This window comes from Mustelus asterias, chromosome 15, assembly GCF_964213995.1.
Source record: "Mustelus asterias chromosome 15, sMusAst1.hap1.1, whole genome shotgun sequence".
In the NCBI taxonomy this organism is placed as follows: Eukaryota; Metazoa; Chordata; class Chondrichthyes; order Carcharhiniformes; family Triakidae; genus Mustelus; species Mustelus asterias.
In genome coordinates, this window is record NC_135815.1 from 10,930,508 (window position 1) to 10,956,359 (window position 25,852).

General features: G+C 40.5%; 1 protein-coding gene across 3 annotated transcripts in view; it reads right to left on the minus strand.

Annotated features, from left to right (window-relative positions):
• Positions 1-1,533: 1,533 nt before the first annotated feature.
• LOC144504322 (FERM domain-containing protein 6) overlaps positions 1,534-25,852 on the minus strand; it is a 64,407-nt gene continuing 40,088 nt past the window's right edge. For 2 of the 3 annotated variants that reach the window (XM_078229479.1, XM_078229481.1), the window contains exons 3-14: positions 24,482-24,572; positions 21,612-21,691; positions 20,327-20,403; positions 18,713-18,899; positions 13,168-13,323; positions 11,102-11,167; positions 10,873-10,941; positions 8,778-8,952; positions 7,954-8,277; positions 7,016-7,120; positions 4,614-4,693; positions 3,791-4,193 (exon numbers count right to left, since the gene is read on the minus strand). In XM_078229479.1, the coding sequence (XP_078085605.1) occupies positions 3,912-4,193; positions 4,614-4,693; positions 7,016-7,120; positions 7,954-8,277; positions 8,778-8,952; positions 10,873-10,941; positions 11,102-11,167; positions 13,168-13,323; positions 18,713-18,899; positions 20,327-20,403; positions 21,612-21,691; positions 24,482-24,572 (1,692 nt within the window). In that variant the 3' untranslated portion in view covers positions 3,791-3,911. Of the gene's footprint in view, positions 4,194-4,613; positions 4,694-7,015; positions 7,121-7,953; positions 8,278-8,777; positions 8,953-10,872; positions 10,942-11,101; positions 11,168-13,167; positions 13,324-18,712; positions 18,900-20,326; positions 20,404-21,611; positions 21,692-24,481; positions 24,573-25,852 lie in introns of all 3 variants that reach the window. The other variant, XM_078229480.1, reaches the window with a different exon arrangement.

The window sequence follows — 25,852 nt, forward strand, 5'->3', positions numbered from 1 at the left end:
CAAATAACAACAGTTCATCTATATTATATAACAATCATTTAAATCTCCTAGCAAACGCTTTTAAAGTTTCATAGATCAAGACAAAAACATTACCTAATTGTTTAATATGTAAATAAACAGGGTACATTTGTATAACTAATTTTCACAGTGTTCTGTTATAATACTGCAAAGTTTCATATAATATAAAATGATTGTTCTTCAGCATTTTAAAACAATCCTTAGCAAAGTACACATATCCTTGTTGTTTCCAAATCACTACAAAAGAGGTATAAAAAAATCAGTGTTAATCTTATGCTTTGTGACAACAAATGCATGTTCATGTTACATACTTAAAGACAATATAAATAATACAGCATGGAACAGTTCAGGCATTCAATTCCTCAGTTCAAAACATACTGGCAGAGGGATAATAAGGGAGAGAAATAGCAAGCAGAGAAAGAAGAAAACAACTGGACGTGACAGCAGAGATTTAGCAAAAGAATTCTGATCAATGGGAAAAATGTAAATAATTAACCCATCAAAAGTTATGAATTCATCAAGTGTACCCCATTTGATGACACTGATTACATTATGGGTACTTTTATATAAGAAATTGTACGTACAAATTGTAACCGCAACACCACTATAAATAGTTTGACATTATCTTGAAAAAGTCATGGAGGGAAGAATTCCCTTTGGAGAAGGATAATAACCTTGTAAATAGTAAACATTCGTCTGTACTTTGTAAATTTTAGCCATAGTTTTACTTCATCTAATTTTATCGTATTATTTCTGCAGTCTCTTGGAGCACGAAAGCTACATTGTCACTAATGTACAAATCATTGGCACCTGAAAAATGATCAGTCCTGCAGATCATATTATGTACCAATGCAGTTGGCTTAGCTTAGACAAGGATCAGCACATTACCACATTATTAATATTAGAAGTGAAAGCATTGGTTAAGTAGGCAATAGCAGACCCAAACAAGTTAATAGAGCAGGGTTCAGTTGAATGAATTTGTAAAGGTTGCCTCTTGCTTGATTAATTGAAGCTTGAAGAAAATCTCAAGATATAAAAACAGTTAATAGGATTGAAGGTGCTAGAAAAAATGAATTTCCAAAGTTATTTGACAAGGCACTACTGAAAAGACTTATGAGGAAAACCGTGGCACATTAAATTAAATGTGCTCACATAAATAGAGAGAGCCCCAAAAACCGGAAGTAGGAAATAAGGGACAATGGATGTTTTCCTTATGTGAATAGGGGGTCTGCTCCAGACAGCCACCAGAGGCTAAACCTTGTTGATAATACCAACTTGGGGAACGGCAAACAGAGGAAGAATGTAAGTGGGCACTGATAGGTTAGTGACATTATTGACGAGGTGGTATCTGTAGTTCAATGCACAGAATGTGAACCATAACATTTTGAGGAAAAGAAGAAAGTGGAAGTATACCCTAATGGTTATATTCTTTCTAAGATATCCCATAGTTAAAATGCAGTAGCTCTTTAAAGGTAGAAACACAGAATCATAAAAAGTCAAATTGTTTTGAGTTTTGACAGATGCATTGAATGCAAGGTGAGGAAGTGATGTTGAGATTGTAAGACATCTGGTTGGATGATGCCTTGTACTTGCATAATATTAACATTTTTAGGACCGTCCAACCGACGGGATGACTTGAAGTGTAGTTACTGTTGTTACATAGGCAAAACATGCAGTCAATTTGCATATAGTGATGCCCCATAAGCAGGGCATGAATGAATGACCAAATATTGTTGAATGAGTCTGCCCTAAATAAGTAGTTACAGTTTTAAAGGCTGGCTTTAAAATTTGGAGCTCTTTCACTGGAAGAACAAAGATTAATAAGGGAGACTGGAGAGGATTTTCAAAATTAGGAAAGTTTGACATGGTAAATAATGAAAAATTGTTTGAACTGGTGAATAGATAACGCGGGAATTAATACAAGATCACTAGAAGAATGGGAGGCAGATTTCGTACACTAGTGGGTCAGTAGAACAAGGAATGTTTTACTGAAAGTGACTTGGAGACAAAGCTTACATCATCATTTGAATAGCAACTGGATAAATACTTAAAAGAGAAAGTACAAAAGATATGGGGAAAAAAGAGAAAGAAATGTACTTGGAGAGCTAGATGGGCTGAATGGGCACTATCTATGATGTAATTTTAATCATTCTGGGGATTATAGAAAAAAAAGTGCAACAACCAGAATATTTGTAAATAGGATGAAAAACGAAAAGGAATAGATTCTGTCTCTCCTCATCCCTATTGCCTGGACTTACTACATCATTTCATGAAACGGAATTCCATTCCCCCCCTCAAGTAGGCTACATTTGCACATCTTGGTCTGGCATTGCTTATTTTCCATTCAGTTCATATTTCTCAGTCGATAAATACCGAGAATGTTGTTGCATATTCTCTTACTCCAACATCAGCATAAGGCACGTGTCAAAGATACATTTCAGAAGCAGCGCAATATTATTCCTTTGTTATCACATTCAGTGCATTTTTGGTCTCCATTTACACAGACACAGAAGAGCAATTTACAATTCTGTTTTTAATTAATACTTCCAGCACATCCCAAAACCACCTGGCCCAATTGAATGCAAGCTACCTGTCATCTGTATCACTGTGCCAATGCAGATTAGTTTAGACCAAGGATGGGTAGCAATGTGAAGCTGGAGTCTACTCTGACCGTGCATATTTAAAATGGTGATCTTGGCAACTCTGCACAACCTGGCTTGAAACCAGTTTTTGAAGAGGATAAATTAAATCTTGTTTCCTAGCCTCTCTTAATTCTACTCCATACTTGCCGATTGGAGGTGTACAATGGTAAATGGTGATTGGACCAATCTCTAATTTTTCTATTTATGGGAAGATCATACAATTGCTTAGCATCTCCCAATAATGGCACAGTATTGATTAAGAATTCATTGTTAATTGGAGCATTGGTCACTCTGTTGCCACTGAAGCATACCTTTCTTTAAATGATCAAAATAATCATTCGTTAATATTTGCTTGAATATTGTTCAGTTTAAGCACCTTCCTCCAATAAGAGCAGTGCCCAGAAAGTAATTCTGAATGTGTACTCTGGATAGATGGTCATATTGCTGTTCTTTGCAGTGGGGTAGGTATTAAAAATGAACTTCCAGGTTAGCTGAAGCGCGACTCCTTAAATACAGGTGCATCTCCCACCAATTTTGTTGTGGGGAAGCTTAAGGAACACTGGATGAGACACCAACAAAGGTCATTCATTCTAGTGATTCACTTCAGGTAGATTTATGATCAACAAAAGAGTCAAGGGTTATTGGGGAGGTGGAGGGGGGAAGGTGCAGGAGGGGTGACAGAAAGTGGAGTTGAGGCTACAGTCAGGTCAGCCATGATCTTATCAAATGGCAGAGGGAGCCCAAGGGGCTGAATGGCCTACTCCTGTTCCTAATTCTCATGCTCACTGTTCATTGCTACTCAACTCATATTGAATGCCTCACAGGTAAGATGAACTATCTGTACTTTTCTCATTTGGACAAATACGGAATTGTTTTGCAGAGAAGGCCAGTATTGACAAAATCCTTGTTCTGAAATAGAAATACTTAAGCATTTTCCATTTGTTTTCTATATATAAAATAAAACCCATTGCAAAATTACCACAGTAAGTCCCAAAATTACTCAGACAGTTGCTTCTAACAATGAATCTTCAGTTTGGGCTCCAAGTATTGGTGAGGTATACAGTAATCCGTTAAGTTTGCAGAAATTACTGATAGGCTCATGTTTTGGATCTTCCACACTGTTGATTCCTGTTACAGGACATCTTCACATTATGTTTCATAATGCAACTTCCTCAAATCATAATTTAACCCTCAAAAATAGATGTCCAAGGCTTGTCTAATTAGCAAATTAACCATGATGATCGTCATTAATTATACCACAAATTCTGTCAGTTGTTCTTCTCCAAGGAGGTCCAGGGATAGACAGTTCATTGAACGTTTGCCGTAAAATGTAGACTTAGTCTTGCAATCTGCTGTGGAATAAGTGTAGCAAAATTGGCTATCTTTGTCTTCATAGATGCAGCCAAAAGTGTAGCTCTGGGAGCTGTCTGAAGATAAAGTGTGACCTAAAGGTGGTTGCTGCTGGTACAGACGTACATCATCCAAACTCTGACTATGACGGTCAGTTGAGTTTCGCGGCTTAGATCGCGTTGCCTGTAAAAGTAAAGACACATTTCTCCATTCAGTTTTTTGAAGGTCTGAAAGATTTTTAAAAATTATACTTTCCCTAGAAGAAACTTTTAACTTCCCTTTCTAGTATCTGTGTGTATTCATAACACTGATTTCATTACCCTAGCTGCTTTTAGATATCACAAATGACTTAACAGCAAAGTAAGAACATAGTACAGTGATTGGTTAGTTTACCAAGCAAAATTATGGGAGACCCAAATTATTGGTCTGCTGATCTACGTTGCAAATATGAGTTCACTTTTATATTTCTATACCTTCTGCTGGCCAAATAGTTGATTACACAGCACCTTTTAAGATAGTGTTTAAGCAAATCTGGTTTAATGTGTGAACACAAAGAACTGGGCTCCAGTTTCTTCACAAGATGGCAAAGACAAGACTTCATACCTGAGAGAGCGAGTCCACACTTTGTCCTCGAAGTTTTACTGAGGGATCACACAAACTCAGAGTGGTATCATTGGTAATATCTAAAAAGTAAAACAGACTTCATTGCTAAAAAGACTAATATGATTTAATTTATGATATTTTCAATGTAGGCTTTCTTTAGATTATTTTACTAGCAAATTAAATCATTCCTGTAAGATTATGAGATATTGATGATTTCACTTTCTAGAGTTGTATTTGTTTATAATTAGACCTTTGATCCATGTTGACTGAATAAGTCTATTTATATTGGCTAGAATTCTCTGGCCGTTCATACCAGTGGGGTTCTCTGGTCCCAACAACAGCGCACCCCCCACCACGGGTTTCCCAGCAGCATGAGGTGACTTCAATGGGAATTCCCATTGACAGCGGCGGAACCCAAGGATCCTGCCGCCAGAAAACAGTGTGCAACCTCCTGCCACTGAGAATGACACTAAGGGGATGCCAGAGAATCTCACTCACTGCAAGATGGGATAGTAGTATTTTTCTGTGTGTTTTGAGGATTGTATTCTGTGATTCCACACATCAGTGGCTTTGGCCAAGGCTGTCACTACGGAGCTCTGTCACATGATGTACAGAAGAGATTAATTGAAAATCTTTACAGTTCAATATGTGCCAACAACAACTTGTATTTACTCAGCACCTTTAACATATGAACCACCCCAAAGTGCTTCACAGGAGTGCATTCAAACAGAATTTCACATTAGGGCAAATAACTAAAATCTTGGTTGAAGAGGTACCTGTTACGCACCTTGAAGGTAAGAGAAACAGAGATGCAGAGTGGTTTAGGGAGAGAATGCCAGAACTTTAGAACACTGGCAGCCAAAGGCACAGTAAGAAGTTTAACAACACCAGGTTAAAGTCCAACACAGCCAGTGATTCTCAAAGAGGCCAGAATTGGAGGAACACAGATACCTTGGAGGTTTGTAAGACCTGAGGGATTACAGAGAAGCTATGTGTATGGCCTTTGATAGATTTGAAAATAAGGATGAGAATATTAGAATTGAGAATACGCTTAACTGGAAGCTAATGTAGGTAGTGAGCACAGCGATGATGGGTGAACTGGACTTGGCCCTTTGGATAAATTTAGAAGTTGGGATATGAGGGCTGGCCAAGAGTGTGTTGGTATTGTCAATTCTAGAGGTAACAAAATGATACCGAAGTACTGGCCAGCACATCATCTAATCATAATACCTGTACTCAATTTTAATCTTTAAATAAAAACTATTGATTGGAAAGGGTTTTGTTTGTAAATTGTTCCTAAAATTAGTCACTGTTGTTTTGCAATTTTCTTTGAAGCCATTGGTCACACGTTCCATTCCATAATATTGAATCCATCTCCCTCCATGACCACCCTCTCAGGCTGAATCAGACTGTTCACAACATTGACACATGTGATCTTTAGCTGAGCGGCCAATCCCTCATCACAAAGACTGCCTACTTCCATTTTCATAACCTCTCCTATCTTTGTCCATAATGCAGTCCATCGGTTGATGGAAACTCTCATTCATGCTTATGTTATTCACCAGACTCAACTATTCCACAATGTGTATCCTATCTAACAATAAGTCCCTTTCAACCATTACCTCTGTGCTCGCTGTCCTTTGATTGTTTTTGATGCACAAATCTCTCTGTTTTAAAATTCTCATCTTCCTGTTCAAATCCCTCCATAACCTCACCCTTCTCTATCTCTGTAACTTCCTTCTGAGAACTCTTTACATTTTTCCAATTCCAACTTTTTGTGCGTACACAGTTTCCTTCGCCCCCATCATTTACAACTTTTTGACCATCTAAGCCCCAAGCTCTGGAATTTCCTCCCAAAATCTCTCCGCCTCTTTCTCTTTCAAGAGACTCCTAAAAACTTATCATTTTGACCGAGCTTTTAGTCATCCACCCCATTATCTCCTTGAGCAAGTGTAAATGTTGTTTGATTGTCTCCAGTGAAGTGCCTTGGAACCATTTACTGCATTAAAGGCACTACAAGTTGATGTTATAGTTTTAAATCACACCAGTGAAATTAAGGGGGCTGCATTCACATGGTTCCTTCAGAGCTGCATGCAAATAATAGGACCCCAGGCTGTCCCTGTATATTTTAATGGCTTTTGTTTGGAGCCAACCACATATGCTTCAGTCGGCTCTATGTACTGATCACCAGTGATGCGATCACAGCACAACTACTATGATCATAGCCTGTGAATCTCTACCTATGATCTTTATTTCTACTGACACCCAATCCTACTACAATCTTTAGCAATTTTCACCCACTTAACTGGAGTCTGAGACTCAGCCCTGATCCCTTCTCAGTGAAAGTTACTGAATCAGTGATGATCGTTACTGAGCATGTATCCTATAACCAGTCTGCTCACCTTGCCAATGGTCTTGCTTTAAAATGGGATAGTCAACAGATTCACCTTCGATTATAACATTTTCCTGAGATGTCTCAAGTGGATCATCCACAGGGACCTCCACTTCTGTAGAAGGAAAGAGTGGTAGTTAGTTATTGAAGAGTTAGGTTTAATCAGCAAACAGCCTTATAAAACAAACCTCTTTAAATTTTAAGTCATGACTAGTGTTTTTGTTGATTGATTTAGAAAGTAAAAACAATGCAATGAGGCACTCATCCAATGTTGTTCTCCATGTATGTTATATGCAATGCAGTGCATACTTAAACAACTACTTCACTGCAGTTGCACACTTGACCAACTGAATGGTTTGTAAATAGAATTTGCTAGTTGCCAATATTGTATGAAAACTTGCAAAAAGCAGGTATGTTGTGTAAATCAGCTATCATCAATTTTATTTCCATTGAAGGGAGATCAGTTTGGCTTTACAATCCAGCAACTGTGGAAAGCAAAGTAATTCATTTCATTCATCATTGGGTGAATTAGTATTTAGTTAATTTACTAAAAAGTGCTGCACCCCTGTATCTCTTTGACTTGACTATCATTGACAGAATAGTGTTGGCTTCATGGGTTTAGTTTGAATCAAGTCAAATTGATCTCCACCGATTTCTCCAAACCCTTAGGACGGTCTTAAATTCACTCCATAGTAACAGCTTGTGCATCTAATTTCAAAGTATTTTTGAAATTCAAAGGCAGCCTCCCCCAAACAAAACATTTGGGCTGTTTCTTTGCCTGAATCGGCTGTGATCTCAATAAATGTCACTCCTAAGAAGCTCAACACAAATGCTAAACTGTGGTAGTTGTTACTAGACCTTTTGTACAAACTGCTATAGTAATGTTAAGTGACTGGGAGAATGGTCATATAACTGAACTGATTTAAAATAATTTGCCACCATTCTTACCATCATCATCCCTCCGGTCTTTCTCTATTCCTGATGTGTGGGAACTTCTGCGGCTTCTCATTGAACTATGGTATTTAACCATACTGTGCACTGGCTCCGCAGAAAATGGTTCGTCCACTGCCATCTCCGCTGACATTCTGTGCCTTGAGTCTGCCTCAATTCCAGAGGTATGTGAACTACTGTGGCTAACGGTTGAATGACGGGACAGCTGTTTGTTCCTTACGCTTCCTTGACTGCTCCCACTGCCATGTGAATGCTCATCTAGTCGCTCTAGATCCATCTCAAAGGCATCGCTGATATACGATTCTCTGTAACGCTTTTTCTCTGCATTGTACATTGTGAAGAGATGTAAACGTTAATGTAAATATGAAACATCTTTTCCCAAAAATAATGTAAAATAAATGATTCACTCTCCCAAATATTTGAGAAAGTTAAGAATTAATTGACTGATGTGGCATGTCTAGATTGAGTTTCTAAAGTAGGATTACTCAATGAGGCGCAGTTTTCTTTTTGCTCAAAATCCTTTAAAGTATGGTTTCTAGAGTGGGAATACTGTGCACATTAATCGGTAGTTCCTAAGGGGAGAAAATATCTGAATTGGAAGCATTTCTGAAAGTGATTCACACTAGAATAATGAGGAAAATGAATGTTTCATATTTCTTGCTGGTAGAAGGTGGATGGCCTTTCATAAACAGCCCACAAGATGGCAGCAGTAGCATGATACAACAGAAGTCCAGGCTGGTTAAATTTCAATAAACTTTTTGGTTTAAAGTAAAAACCTTTATGCAAGTTTAATCCGTGCATTTAAGGCTTTCTGCCCTTACCTTCCATTTCTTCAATTTTTCGAATCTGCTTGAGCAGGGGCTGAATATTCATGTACAGTCGATGACTGCTACTGAGGAGCTGCAGCAAATGTCTGGATCGGAACGGACAGCCTGTGTAATAGATCAGCTTCCGAGCCGAGGGTAAACCGTCCGGCTGGATCTCAAACTTCTTCCCCTGCAGCACAAAAGGAAGCAACGGTTTAAAATCGCATGACAAAACTCAACTCGCGTTGGAAATAACCTTAATAATTGAAACAAGAGGAAAATCCTACTACATTCTCCTATGAACCACGGTTGGGGACTTTAGCATTGCTGTCAATGCCAGCATTTGTTGCTCATCCTCAATTGCCCTCCAGATGGTGGCGGTGAACCATCTCATGTGATGTTATGAAGGGAATTCCAGGATTTTGATCCAGCAACATTGAAGGAAAGGTGATATAGTTCCAAGTCAGGATGGTGTGTGTCTTGGAGGGGAATGTGTGATGGTGTCACCTTGAATCTGCTGCCCTTGTCCTTCTAGGTGCAAAGTCTAGAACAAGTAAAGCCTACTTGACCTATCAAGTCCACTTCATGCAGAGTCCATATGTTATTCTATCAGAAACAAGCCATAATCACCACCACCTTTTGGTCACCTACTTTACAGAACACAAATCTACCCTGAAAAATATTAGCTATTGAAAATATCTTCATAATGTCTCAATTACAGTTGCACAGTGATTTGCACTGCTGTCTCACAGCGCCAGGGACCCAGGTTCAATTCCGGCCTTGGGTGACTACAAATTCTCCCCGTTTCTGCTCCAGTTTCCTCCTACAGTCCAAAGATGTGCAGGTTAGGTGGAAAGACCATGCTAAATTGCCCTTAGTGTCCAGATACGTGTGGATTAGCCATGGGAAATGTACGGATAGAGCAGGTGGCTGGGCCAGGGTAAGATGCTCTTTCGGAGAGTTGGTGCAAACTCGATGGACCGAATAGCCTCCTTCTGCACTGTAGGGATTCTATGTTTCTATGGTTCAGCTTCTCAACATTACATTAATTGATGCAAACAAACTGGAGTAAAATAAATGAGTTGCCCCTTCATAGGCAAATACTTGTAGAAATCAGAGATATTCCAGAAGAAATTACATCTCACTTTTCTGCAGCAAGTATTTGATTCACTGCTCTGACACTTGCCTCTGTGGTTAGAAAATAATGCATGTGATAAAATGAAAGGGAAATAGGGTCAGAGAATAAGTCAAATTAAATGCAAGCTTAAAAAAAGCTTTCATAGGACAGTGAATTGGACTTGAAATTTAGAATGAAATTTCTCCTGGAAAGAAAATCCACACTGGAGTGATGTACATGCATGTTCCATACTGCACTGAATCAGCTGTGAAACCTACAGAAGATCCCTTAACAAACTACGCAGAAGTTCTGTTTGGCTAAAGCACCATTATTGATCAGGGAGTATTGTTACACTCTAGTAAGTGGGAGTATGTGCAACGACAGCACATAGGTATTTAAAATGTAATGTTTAAGATCAGGTTATTTCTTCAACCTATCTGCTCTGAAACCCTCATCCACACCTTTGTTACCTCTAAACTTACCTACTACAAAGCACTCCTGCTGAGCTCCCCATTCTCTGTGAATTTGGGGCCATTCAGAACTTGGGGTGATACCTGCTGGGTAAGAGATGTGGGACCTACAGACGCCAACAAGGCCAGTTCCTCAGAGACCGAGGTGCCATTTTTAAATGGCACCCCAATCTCCAGACAACCCTACAGAGATTCCCCCTGGGCATGAACCATATTACGTTGCCTGTGCAAGTAGGAGGAATCTCAAAATGAGTTCTCCCCCAACATAAATCCCGCTATGGCCCCTCTCGCGCGAGTCTCTGGCCATAATGCGATTTGTGCCTGTGCACATGTGAGCCCAGAGAACCACCTCCAACATGTCCAGAGCTTCCTTGAAATTGAACAACATTTGCGGTTAGAAACAAATATCAACTGGACAGTGAGGGGAAACATCTGAAATGCATTTTTGCTGGTTAAAGAATGAATTGTTCAAAACTAGCCTTACAAGATTCCAACACTGGAAGGACAGCATTCCTTCACTTACCAGGAAAGTAAGCTTGCCAACATTTGACCATGGAAAGTCATACAACAACTGTCTGACACGCTGAGACTCCTATAAACAGAACCAAAACAGAAAGTGAATATGTTTGACAATTAATTTCTCCAGAAATACAAAGTGCAAAACATAGGAATCCTAAAGGCAGCTCAATACGGTCACTAATAAAGCATTAGATGAACATTACATTTTTACAGAGTTAGATCCTTATTTGTACCTGATAAATATGTATGCCTTTCAAAGTTAGCCCAAGCACCACCGAGGGGCGCTCATCCTTCTTGTCCTGCAACAAGATAAATTGTTAGCATATGTAAAGTTCAGGAGGTCATCCAAATCTCTGTGACTAATGTCCTAATTTGTACAAAGTCTCATTCACCCATCACCCCCATGCTTAAGCATTTTAAAATTTTCAACCATATTTTCAAATGACTTTTTGGCCTCATCCAATCCCCATCACACTAATCTCTCCCAGTGTGACGTTAGTGTACCTTTAAGAGACTTTTTAAAAGATCATGATCTCTGCAGCTCTCACCATCAGTGCTTCACAGCTCACAGCCTTAGCTGATGTTACCATCTTGACTGAAGGTGTCCTTTTATTGCTACTTAAATGGTTTAAATGGGGTTGTTTGTGTTGACTCTGGGATTAGTTTTATCATCCTCCATTGTTAGGAAGACGGTCATGTGTTTTTGGACAGGGTTTTTTCCCAGTGACCTTAAAGTTTCATTTTCAGTTCTGAGCTGCTGTTGGGTTTTAACAGGGATAGCAAGCTGAACAGAAATCTCTCTCTCCCTGTTTTATTTGGAAATTCTGCTGGTGATCTTAAAGCAAGGTTTTGCCTTCCTGAAGGAAAGAATTTGCTGTTAGTAATTTGCCTAAGGTCCCTGATGTTCTGGGAAGCTGTTCTGACTTCAACCTGTTCTGAGTGAATCAAGACAGAGTTTTCAATTCTCCAACCAAAGGACTCAATTTCTAATATCATGTCAGCATTAGTCTGTGCTGTGTTAAACCAGTTCAAAGACTCTTTTATCAATGGGATTAATTTGATTGGAAAATTATAGATATCTTGATTGTTATCATGATTCTTTATTTCTTGTTTGTAATTGATAAAAGTTTTTGCTCATTTTTGTACTATACTTGTTAACTATATTCTTAAATAAACTTTGTTTGATAAAAGCTCCCTAGTGGGTCACTTGAGTAATACCTGAAGTGGAACACATCATGTTTATCCTAGCTAAATTCAAGATGCAAAAATTATGATCCATAGAACACTACGGAGTTTCTGACCTGAACCATAACACCAGACTACAACTCTCCAGGATATCTGTGGGCCTCTCATTCTGGTCCTTTGAATCTCCTTGATTCTAATTGCTCCTTCATTGCCAGCCAAGTCTTCGGCTGCAAAGACCCTAAACTCAGGAATTTCTTCCCCAAACCTTTCACCTCTCTGCTTCCCTTTCCTGATTTAAGATGCTCTTTAAAACCTATCCCTTCGTAACCCTCTCATCTAATATCTCCAAATATGCCTTGGTGTCAGATTTTGTTGGATAATGCTTCGGTGAGAAGCTTTGGGATGCTTTACTACATTAACAGCGCTGCAAGCAATTGTTGTTGTCAAGATTCCTGACCACCTAGACAAAGTTTGAATCGCACTCTGCACAGCTGGTTAAAGCAAACATTTCAACAACTAAATGTCAACCTGTGTACTTCAGAAGCTGAGCAACCTGAACGTATAGCACATTATGACACAAGTCTTTAGACCAAGCTCCTGCCACAGGCTAGTCCAGATCCAGGTTGGCAACAGCTAAGTACTGATGGAGTTTAACCAGCTGAAACCTGACAGGCTCACTGACACATATTACCGAGAAAATTCTACCTTCTTGCCCAGCTAATCATTAGGCTGACAGAGTTAACTAGAATTGAATGGGAAGAATCATGGGCCCTAGCTAACGGATCCCATCAATGAGCCTGATTGGTTCGAGTACTGCAAAACTGCTTAGCTCCGAAATTGAATTAAAATTCACATGCAAGAAATAAAATTGGTTCATCCATAAACCTCTGATCCAACTAGGTCAGATATTTCAGATAAAAATTGCCTTTGATGTCACTTATTTTTTAAATTAGCTTTTGTTGCATCAGGTCAATGTTTAATAACACACAGAGAGACACACAAGCTAAAGACTATAGACACCAAAACCAGCAGCACGTATAGTATTTGTTCTACAAAATTACTAACTTCCATCTTATTATTACCGGAATGAACGATAAGGAAATATGTTCCTTACTTTTTGGAGCCTGTAATAATGAATGGGTACGTCCTCCAAAAGGCAAGCCTCTTTAATAAATCTCAGCAACCCCTCCTTAGGAGTCAGGCCACGGTGCTCTCGGTGCATTTCTGGAACGTGCTTCAAAATGTAATCACAACCCCTTTTGTTAATTACCTATGAGTAACAAAACAAACATTATTTCATGTTTTAGTTAAAGCGCTAGGCACCACAATATCGTCATATGGGCTAGAAAACACATTTGTTGTTTTTCTTTTGTTACTCGTTCACGGGATGTGGGCGTCGCCAGCTGGGCCAACATTTATTGCCTATCCTTAATAGCTCCTGAGAAGGTGGTGATGTGTTGCCTTCTTGGACTGCTGCAGTTCATGTGGTGTAGGTACACCCACAGTGCTGTTAGGGAAGGAGTTCCAGGATTTTCCTAGTGACAGTGAAAGAACAACGATATATTTCCAAGTCAGGATGGTGAGTGGCTTGTTGGGGAACTCGCAGGTAATGGTGTTCCAATGTATATGCTGCCTTGTCTCTCTAGGTGGTAGAGTTTGTGGGTTTGGAAGGTGCTGTCAAAGGAGCCTTGTTGAGTTGCTGCAGTGCATTTTGTAGATGGTACACACTGCTGCCATTGTGGGTCAGTGGTGGAGTGAGTGAATGTTTGTGGAAGGTATACCAATCCAGTAGGTTGATTTGTCCTGGATGGTGTTGAGCATCTTGTATGTTGTTGGATTTGCACTCATCGATGCAAGTGGAGAGCATTTAATCACACTTATGACTTGTGTGTTGTAGATGGTGGCCATGCTTTGGGGAGTCATCAAATGAGTTATTGTCTGCAGAATTCCCAGCCCCTCACCTCTTGTAGCCATTGCCCACAGTGCAGCATGCATCTGAACAGCAGCACTCCTACAGATCCAAACTACTGTTTTGGTTGCACACAGTTAAGTACATGAAGTGAAATATTGTAGTAGTTGTTATTTAGTCTTTCTTTTAAGAACTGACTGGTCTAAGTGCTTTACTTTCAAGAATTCACAAAACAAGTGTGAATAGAACAAATAATAATTGCGCAGCCCATCAAACCCATTCTAGAGCTACCATAATTACTGTTACTATCCCTTTCCCTCACTGATAGCAATTCAGGCAAAGCAGGAGTCCAACCAAATCATTCAGTTATAGCTTTCTTCAGCAATACAATTAATTTGGGAAAGAACATTGAACTAACAAGGCTACTATGACATTTTGCTGGTAGATACGTTAAAAGTATCACACAAAATCATTTTAGCTTAAATGTATTTTGTATTTATGTCCCTATGTTGTAACAGGACCTGGATAAGCTTAAAGATCAAGACTAACTCGAGAGCAGTGTCTTCTCCGGATTCTGAAGTTCAATGGGGTGGGAACCCCTGGAGGAGGCAACTCAGACCTTGAGTTTAATACCTTGTGGAATGCAACTCCAGTGAGGTGTAAAACCTGCCTTTAAGAAGTCCATGGGCGGGATTCTCCAGCTGGTCATGCCTGTGGGATTCTCCCATCCCGCTGCAGTGAACAGAGATTTGGCTGAGCGCCAAATTCTCTGTCCTTTCTGGCAGTGGTGGCGAGGTGTGAACAGCCAGAGAAGTGGTGGGGTAAGAGGAGGGCTATCTACTGGATCCTCTGTGTATTTCCTAAGCAGACTCCGAATTGAATCAAACCTTGAGAAAGTACAGGTGCTCTTACCAGTGCTCTCAAATACATATTTCCAAGTTTCATCTCAGCTGCAAACTTTGAAATTATACCCTGTTTATCCAAGTCCAGATCATTATATATATATAATATATCAAAAGAGCAGCGGTGTTTATACTGACCATAAGGGGTTATCACTAGACACTCCTCTCCAATCAGGAAAAAGAACTGTTCACTGTTATTCTCTGCCTTCAGTTCACCCTATTATTAGATTTTTACATGGTACTTTGTCAAGCATCTTTTGAAAATCCACATACACATCAACCACGCTATCTTCATCAACCCTCTCTATTCCTTCATTAAAAAACTTAATTAAAGTTACTCAAGCATGTCTTTTACAAATCCATGCTGATTTTTGTTTATGATGTGGAGATGCCGGCATTGGACTGGGGTAAGCACAGTAAGAAGTCTCACAACACCAGGTTAAAGTCCAACAGGTTTATTTGGTAGCAAATACCATAAGCTTTCAGAGCGCTGCCCCTTCGTCAGATGGAGTGGTAACCTCTCCATCTGACGAAGGGGCAGCGCTCCAAAAGCTTATGGTATTTGCTACCAAATAAACCTGTTGGACTTTAACCTGGTGTTGTGAGACTTCTTACGATTTTTGTTTATCCAGCTAAAGATTTTCCAAAAGCCCAACAAAGTTTTCCTGAATTACCATCTTTATAAGTTTCCCCATTGTTGATATGAGGGCTGACAGGCCCATAGTTTCTGAACTTATCTTTCTCTCCTTTTGAATAATGATGATGTCACCCGAATCTTCAATTAGTTTTACTTCCATCCATTCAGGATCCTTGATGTCAGACTGTGAGCAAAATCCACATGACTTAGCGCTGTCTGCACTCTCAGGAGTAATTTCTGTGTCCTGACTCATGCACAATTAAATACAGCCTTGCTTATAGCTGTCAGATCTGGGGAATGTCACTAGAACTCAAACAGGACAGACACACCACTCATTGCCTGCACTTCAGCTACACCTGAGCAAAGCAGTTCCGCCTCAAGAAGGGGAGGGAAAACAGGTTTGTGGGGATTTGTTTTTCCTTCATTGTTCAACCTGATTTCAACGGAATGGCAAAAGTAAATGCCAGATAGTCACATCTTTGATTTACTCATGAACAGGTTTGAAAGCAGCTTGTTTCCTGACCCGATATCTTGTTGGTCTATCTACTTTTTCCAAACAATTATTACATTACTAGCTTATTCTTCAGACTTTTTGAATACATCCATATCTGATAAAATTAAACCTACCAATTATACTTTCAGAAAACACAATTTCCATAAGAATGTTAAAGATTTGCCTCTCTGAAACCCAATACCATTGTCGCTCCTCTCACAGGCCCAAACAGAATTGTTCCTTTCCCACCTCAGCCACCCGCCTCCCCCAGTGTTCTTTCTGTTCTTACCCATTCCTCACTGCTTCCGTGAGCCCAGTGGCATGAAATATCACTCAGCTTCTCTCCAATTCTTCCCCATGGAAGTGCAGAACAAGCACCCACTTACAAAGAAGTCTGGGTTAGTTGAGGGGGTGGCGGGGTTGGGGAGTTGTCAGGAGGAGAGTCTCGCAGGTTTTAGGCTGGGCGGTGTCCCGTTGTGTGCACATGCAGTTCTGTTTTGATTAGTTGCCAGGCCAGGCTGAAAACCAGGCTTCTCACCACTGATCCACTGCTACATTTTGTTAACTCTTGTCTGGGCATAAGGATTTTTATAAGCCCTTAAAATACGTCGCGGTTATAGTTTAAGGCAAGACAATCTGTTATGACCATCATTTCTCTAGTTTCAATGTGTTTTCCACATTGAAGTATTTTGTAGAACTGTTTTCAATAAGTGTCATAATTATCCATGAATTAGTGAGGAGGGCAGAAATTCTCTTCTGTTTACAAGGCAGACAGGATATGAATCATAAGACCAGAAGACATAGGAGCAGAATTAGGCCACTCGGCCCATCGAGCCTGCTCCGCCATTCAACCATGGCTGATAACCAGAATTTCTTTGTTCCATTGACATGTGTCATTGAGGAGTAACACTTTGTACAACTTTAAAAATGTGACGTGATGCAGCAAAATTACATCTGTTAACCTAACAGAGGCCTTTAGCATTATGCAAAGTTATGGTGCAGCAGATGGTGTCTAAATTGGCCATTGATTCAAGATAGTCATCAGGAAATCAAATGATGAGCTCAGAAAAAACTTCTTTACCCTGAGACTAGTACAAATTTGGAACTTACTACCACAGGGATATAGTTCAGATAAGTGACAGAGGTACATTTAAGGGAAAGCTGAAGAAGTATATGAGGAATGGGAACAGCAGGTTATGCTGAGAGAGTTAAATGAGGAACAATGAGAGGAGGCTTGAATGGAGCATAAACACTGGACAGGTTGGGCCAAATAGAATTTACAGCACAGAAACAGCCTATGTTATTCGATGTAGTTATAAGATGTGTATTGGCAGAAGCTAAAGCCAATTATAAACTGAAAATACGTTCTTTGGGTTTGACATGGATTAGTCTTTGGACTTGATCTGAAAAACATGTAGTTTGTGTATTTGAGCTTTGGCGCCAAAAAATGAGATTGAGGAACAAAAGGAAAACCTGACTGAGGAGTTTTGGGCAAAGGGTTTCGGATGGGGGAGTATATGGTTTGAAACTATGGATGAGATTCTCTGGCCTCCCTGCCTGCGTGTGTTTCCAGTGGCGGGAGGCGGCATGCCGTTCGCCGGCATCGGGATCTTCTGGGATTTCCCATTGATTCCACCCCATGCCACAGGGAAACCCATGGGGGGTGTGGGGGGGGGTGCTGTCAGCTGGACCGGAGATTCCCGCCGGTGTAGAATTCCGGCCATAATCTATAAACTGAGTCAGCAAGCAACAGTTTATTAGTTAGTAGGCCCCGATGGACCGGATTCTCTGGCTGAGGGGGGACATGATTGAGGTGCATAAAATTATGAGGGGTATGGACAGGATGAGTAGGGAGCAGCTATTCTCCTTGGTTGAGGGATCAGTCATGAAAGGGCCTAGTTTTAGGGTGAAGGGCAGAAGATTCAGAGAGGATTTAAGAAAAACCTTTTCATTCAGAGGGTGGTGAGAATTTGAAATGCACTCCCTGGGAAGATAGTCGAGGCCAGAAACCTTACACAACATTTAAGCATATGGAACAAGTCATGGAAAATGGGATTAGAGCGCCTTTAGTGGTAGATACTGTTGGTGCAGACTCGATGGGCCAAAGGACCTTTTCTGCACTGTATGAGCTCGCTCGCAGCCAGGATTCTCCCATCCCTCTGCAGTGAACAAAGATTTGACTGGGCACGTGTAATGACTTCAATGAGGCCATTGAGGTTGGCCTATTGGAGTATGAACTCCCTGCTTAAGGATCCAATTGATGGGCCAATCAGGGAGTCTTTGCCTTGTACCTAATCGGGAGTGTCAGTTCCTCTGACACCCCCAGAGATAGACTGGTAACTGCTCGCACTCTGTGTACTGCTGTAGAGTTTGTAAATAAAGAGATTTTGGTGAAGGGACTTATTACAGCACCAAATTCTCCATCCTTACTAGCAGCGGTGGCGGGACGCGAACAGGCGGAGAAGTCCGGCCGACATGTATTTTATATTGTCCCAGCTGTTAGATGTTTTACTCACAATAGATATGCAATATAACACTGCATGTTACAAATGCCGACTGTGCAAATGTTCAGTCTACCTTGAAACTTTGAGGAAAGAAACCCAAAAAGCATATCTCAAACATTTTTTTAAAAAATCTATCAACGTGTTTCAAAATCTTGCAACTGCACAGACAAAACCTGAATGAATTGAAGCAAACAAAACCAAATACGTTTCTTACCCATTGAGGGAAATAATGCTGAGGCTCAAAATATTTTCCAACGTGTACGTGTTTTTTGTAATTCCCCAAGTCCGCTTGCAATGCATACGCTGCAAGCAAAAAATAGACTTCCTCTTTGCTCGTGCATCTCGAACTTAAAACTTGTTCTTTCAGTTGACAATAATAAAAATGCCTTGCCTTCTTGTCACTGCAGGGGGATTGAGAATTTTATGAGAGTTAGGAAATAAACAAAACAGCTGCTGATGGAAATAATATGCATTCAAAGGATATTGTTTTTCACGTGGTATTGCAACCTGCTCATGAAAGCTGTGTGGAACTGAGCTTTGCAGACCAGGAAGATGCTAGAAATGACGACCCAAATAAGGCTGCACTGCAAAAACCGATCCTAGTTCCTGGAACGGTGACAGAAGCCCGGCATTTGTGAGGATGTGGATCAAAGGGTGGGGAGGAAAGTCAGTCACAGGTTAGGTGGATTGGCCATGCTAAATTGCCCCTTAGTGTCCCAAGATGTGTAGGTTAGGGTGATTAGTGGGGTAAATATGTGTGGTTACAGGGATAGTGTCTGGATAAAGTACTCCGTCTGAGAGTCAATGCAGACTCGATGGGCCAAATAGTCTCCTCCTGCACAGTTGGGATTCTAGTTTCAATATTCCCTCTCCTCTCCTGCCATGTGCAGCAGCAGCGAAACAGTACTTCTAACTGCACAACAGAGTCAGAACGGAAGAACCTTTGAAACTACCTTCATTTAAAATGGTTGCAACATCATTGGTGGGCTTTTCCGGCCGTTCCCACCACTGGGATCTTCCGGTCCTGCTGAGCGTTCAAACAACAGGAAACTCCACTGACAGCAGCCAGACCTGAAGATCCTGCTGCAGGCCAATGGCGGGCTGCCTCCGCAACAGCAAAACACATCACGGGGGGGGGGGGGGGGGGGGCGGCAGAAAATCCAGCCCCCTGCCCAATTCGCAGGCCCTACCTTGTTTATAAGTCAGAAATCAGCAGTGGCCAACAGAATTCATTTTGGAGCAGGTGTGCCTTCTGTTTTTCTCTCAGAATTATTTTATCTCCAACTTACTTATTTTGATGGTAAGCAAATGGAAGCAGCTATTTGTCAAGGACACAGTGTTAAACAGTCACACAGTAAATGTATATTTATTACTGCCAGGCTCCCTTATTTTCATATCAGATTAAATTATTCAGCAATTTGTTTTGTGCAAGATTTGACCCACAGTAGGTGTTCATAGAATCCCTAAAGTGCAGAAGGAGGCCATTCGGCCATTCGAGATCCTACCCAGGCCCCGTTCCCGTAATCCATGTATTTACCCTGCTAATCCTCCTGACACTGGGGTCAATTTAGCATGGTCAATCAACCTAACCCACACATCTTTGGACTGTGGGAGGAAACCGGAGCATCCGGAGAAACCCACACAGACACAGGGAGAATGTGCACACTCCAAATAGACAGTGACCCGAGGCCGGAATTGAACCCGGGTCCCTGGTGCTGTGAGGCAGTAGTGCTGACTACTGTGCCATCATGCGTTCTGTGGAGATGGTCACTGAATAGATATGCTTACTTTTTTTCATAAATTTGACTACTGAACAGGAACTCTGTACCTTATTACTTTCCCGTTTTCAACATAGTACTGCACCCTTAAACAAACGACGAATGGAGCGCCAAACATTTCATTGTTCTGTTAAAAAAGGAAAAAGGGGAAGTAAATAAAGAGATGGCATCATTAGAACATAACTCTATATTTCTGCCAAGATTAAAGCTCCATTTTAACCTAACCGCATGGGAAGGGATGGTGTAAGTCAGGGTCAGAAGCTGTTTTGCACAGCTACCTGACTTACCTGACTTCAATTTATATTCTCAAGTTCTACATTCCTGGTTTGATTTGAAGTAACCTTCCATATTACACAACATAAAACTCTCATTTTATATTAGCACCTCTACCATTAACAAAACATCCCAAGTGCATCACACTGCGGATTAAGCCTCAGCAGCAGTAGGAGGAAGGTGGTCAAAGCGCTTTTTAAGTGGTTGCTTTTAAAACTGGACTGGAGATTACCCAAATTAATCGCACATAATATGCTTACAATCTTACAGCAGACAGAGATTTTCATCCCATTTTTCCACAATTGTGTAGTGGAGGTCAGTTAGATCAGTTAAAGTTTAAAGTTTATTTATTATTGTCACGAGTAGGCTTACATTATCACTGCAATGAAGTTACTGTGAAAATTCCCTAGTCGCCACACTCCGGTGCCTGTTCGGGTACACTGAGGGAGAATTTAGCACGGCCAATGCACCTAACCAGCATGTCTTTCAGACTGTGAGAGGAAACCGGAGCACACAGAGGAAGCTGTCTGTGCGGAGTCTGCACATTCTCCCCATGTCTTCGCAGACATGTGCAGACTCCACACAGACAGTGACTCAAGCCGGGAATCGAACCTGGGTCCCTGGCGCTGTGAAGCAGCAGTGCTAACCACTACCTAGATGACTAGAGTATGATGCAGAATGATGCCAAGACACGGGTTCATACCAGATTTGCCCCACGCTTGCCCCTCAGTTATATATAAACAACTATCTCTCTCTAATGGAGAGAGATGCCTGTGGTCTTTTTGTGTACAATGGCTAATTCCTGTTCGCACGCAGGTTCCATGTTTAAAAAAATTAAGATTTCACCTATAATGACACAAATTTCTCAAATAAAAAAAAACTCCTAGCTAAGTGTTTTAGTACACGCTAGTTCAGTTGCAAAGAGAAACATAAAATCCACAGATTGTTATCCTATTAACAGCAGAACACAGGAACTCAAACTAAGCTATCCAAAAGACTCAGAAACTGCAATTGTACTTTCAGCACCCACAATATTTTGCTTTTATAATAAATAAAACTTACTTTGCTAATTTCTTTCTTCCATTCCTTGGGAAAATATTTCGTGAGCTTCTGCTCCAAGTCTATGAAAATGTGTTCATTGTCTGGAAATGTGAAAGTAACACTTCAGTTACCATCTGAGAGAGTGATTGAGAGAAGGACAGCCTGGCCCAAGCTGCAGTGTGGCTTAACATCTCGTTGTTAAACAAGAAACAGAGAACATTTCGTAAATAACAGGCTTTCCAAAATGCTTTATCATCAGGCTCAGCTTTAATGCCTCTTGCAACTGAATATTCTTGGTCTGGTTCACATGTGAGGGATGAATGGGCTACTTAACTAAGGTAGAAGAGCTGTTGGCAACTGTATGTTGTTAAAGGCAATAGGGGGAGAGAAAGAAAACCCTTCACTGTTACTCAAGATGTGTTCCGCATTCAATACTGGTTTACAAGTTTTTTAAAAACCTTTACTCAATCCTCCTGCCAAATAGGTCTGAAAGCCTTCTTCTTAATCCTAATACAGTATGATTCTTTACATTCCTACTTAACTACATCAGTCTCCATTACTCTTGGTCAACTATTGACGTAGCTCAGCAACATTTCCTCAAATACTTAACTGTCCACATAAATTCAATTAGCATTAAAAAAAACTTCTATTTTGCAATGCTACGTTTACATGTCACTCTTTTGTATACTCTCAGGTCGACTGATTTTATAAATTTCTGAAACCCAAACCCTCTCCTTTACTAAAGCATCCAGCAACCACTCTGCTGTTTCTCAATTAAATCATAAATCTTCTGAAACACCCCTGCAGACATGTGCTCATCTCATTTTTCTTTTGTCATTTTCCTAGTGATGGTCTAGCTAATCGCAAATGCTGCACAATTAACATTCTGGCCTTGCAACAGGCTCCCCTGCCAGAATATTTTGCAGCATGTCCCCTGCCTTTGTTTACTAGCCTTGAGCACCATCTGTCAACAGGAGATTCTTTACTCAATCTTCCCGATGACACTGAGCTTTTCAGCTGGTTATCCTATAGCCTGGGGTAGATTCATAAATGTTTTAATAAAACAGTCAGCATTAGTTTGCAAGCTAACAGAGAAACGCACAATTAAGCATACTTTCAATTTGAATAGTGATGAACAAAACCCTTCCTCTTCATTTCAAATTATTCAGAATCCCAGATTCCACTAATAGACCAAAAATGAATCAATCTGATCCAAATAGCAAAATAAATTTCAATTAGCGAGCTTTACACTACTCAACACATCAATTACAAATTGTGTAACACGTGCCAGTCATTCACTGAGCATTTTATGAAAAGGCAACATTTTGCTGAATTAAAACTTTTAATTTTGACTAATTTAACTTGGGCAAATAGTTCAGAAGGAGCAGTCCTAACCAAATTTGTGATCCAAGCAATTTGTGTCTCTCAGGATTTAACTCTTCTTCACACCGAAACTCGCTGAAAGACTGACGAATGTGAGCAAGCAAATTCCAATTCAGGCAACATGAAGCCCTCACTTTTCATTAATATTGAACAAGAAACCAGAGTCAAACATATTTTCATTCCATCTCTCAGTTGTCAAAAGTCACATCACACGTACTGTACCACCCTTACCACTCAGTCTCCAGCTATTACTGTAAATGTTTAATCATAAGATCCCTACAATGCAGAAGGAGGCCATTCGGCTCATCAAGCCTGCACTGACTTTCTGACAGAGCATCTTACCCAGACCCACCCTCCACCCTATCCCTGTAACCCCGTGCATTTGTCATGGCTAACCTACACATCTTGGGACACTAAGGGGCAATTTAGTATGGCCAATGCGCCTAACCTGCACATCTTTGGACTGTTGACAGATGAATTGATAACATGATTAGCATGCTTTGTGATTAATATGTGGAAAGTTCAAATTAATTAAAGCACCTGTTCCACAGAACAAGAAAGGTCCCAGATTTGATTTCTAGTTTGTACCGAGTTAGCAGATCTCACCCAGGGCAGTAGAGACTGGAATCAGCCTCATTAATTAAGCTGAAGCAAGAGAACACAAGCGGGGACAAACAAAAAAAATCAGCCAGTGTGCCTGATCCCAATCAATGCCATCTACTGATCTTCATTGCAAGAGAGGGAGGTCAATTGTGTCACACAAGTTTGGGTAAGGCTTCTCTATGATGGTCCTTGATCAAATGTTTGACTTGTATATAAAGGGCAGCCTTTTGACTGGGAGACTAAAAGGATATCAAAGCTTATTGAGCTCTCCCCTGCAAAGGTTATCACCTTCAGTAGGCAGATAATTGAAACTAAAGGGGGGGCGGGTGGCGGGGGGTGTAGAAATCACTATCTTAAAGCAACTTGATCTATGACTCTATTCATCTCCCCCTGATTAAAGGAATTCCATCTGCATTCCAGACTTAATGAACATATCACTGGGCTTCATACTTGTGGTGAGTTGTCATATGGATGAAAATAACTTGTCTTGATAATGGCTATTCATTCAGTTTAGCTTTTAAATGCATCCTAAGGTGCATGCCTAGACTGAATTCAGTACTCCAGATGCAGGGTAACCACAGCTTTATACAATATTTTAGAAATGTCTTGTGGCCACCAAGCACTGGCTTGTCAGAATTGATGAATTCAGATATTGTAATATGGATGCATTAGCGTGAAATGGAAAGTATTAGAGCCTGATTATTTTCTTTCCTTCTTAATAAGTAAAGCCCCATAGAAAAATAAATGTTTGAACTAATCATAGACATTCCAGACAAATCAAGCAAATAAGCATGTAGTGTTACCACAAATGATCAAAATAAACCAAGCGCTTGTCAAGAATTATCTCTTGACCAATCCATCTTATTTCCTCACAAAGAAGTTTAAAATATTGAATCCCAGCTTACTTTGTACCATACTCAGTCCAAAGAAGTGACCATCCCTGATCTTCAGCATATCACATACTTGGTCGTAGAGGTCCTGGCCAGTAGCTTTTACCTAGAAATGAACAAAAACGTCAGAACAAGAGAGGCACGGCACAAAGCATTTTAAACAAGCAATATAGTCTGTCACCCAACATCGCGTGCTTACAGTGCTCACAGTGAGTGAAGATACTTAACAAAAACAGTGTCATTGTCCAAGAACTTGAGAAAGAGTGACGGCAATGTGGAGTTAATCATGCACACTGCCAATCATCAGTGCAAATCCTGAGCAGTCATGCAGCTTCAAGTTTTAGAAGATACTGGAAGTCTATTTTTAGATCAGTGGGAGCAAGAAGTGGCTACTACCAGGGTTTCTGCTTTCTGCTATCAGTATTTTACTTGCACAAGATCAACCTTTGTGAACTAAGTGTAATGTATCATTTCTAAAATGACAGCAATTTGGCTAACTGTTCTGAACAATAGAATGGAGAACGAGGTTGGTGGAGCATCAAGCTGAATCCTGATTTTTATTTGAATTGTTCTTTACTGAGCAATGTCAATAGTTGGCAACAGATGAGGTGCTGAAAGTGATCTTCTGCAGCCTTTAACATGTTTTTAAATTCCTCCATGAGATGTGGGCATCGCTGACTGGGCCAGCATTTACTGTCCCTGAGGAGGCAGAGGTGAGCTGCCCTCTTGAACCGTTGTAGTCCGTGTGGTATAGGCACACCCATAGTGCTGTTAGGAAGAGAGTCCCAGAATTTTGATCCAGTGACAGCGAATGAACGGTGATATATTTCCAGGTCAGTTCTTTGAAGCACTCACGTGCTGTGGATAAAGGGGAATCAGTGGATGTACTGTACTAAGATTCCAGAAGGCTTCTGCTAAGTGGCCACATCAAAGGTTGTTGTGGAAAACAAAAGCTCATGTAGGTAACATATTGGTATGGATAGAAGATTGGCTAGCCAACAGCAAACCGTTGGTATAAATGGGTCTTTTTCTGGTTGGCAGGATGTGATAAGTGGTGTGCCACAGGGATCAGTGCTGGGGCCTCAATTTATATAAATGACTTGGATGAAGGAACGGAAGGTATGGTTGTAAAATTTGCTGACATAAGGATAGGATCATTTGTGAAGAGGACATAGGGAGGTTCAAAGGGACATGCATAGGTTAAACGAGTGGGCAAAGATCTGGTAATGGAGTGTGATGTGGTAAAACGTGCAATTCTCAATTTTGGCAGGAAGAATAAAAAATAAGCTTATTATCTAAATGGTTGAGAGATTGCCGAGGTCTGAGATTCAAAGTGACCTGGGTCTGCTAATACATGAATCACACGAAGCTAGTATACTGGCCCAG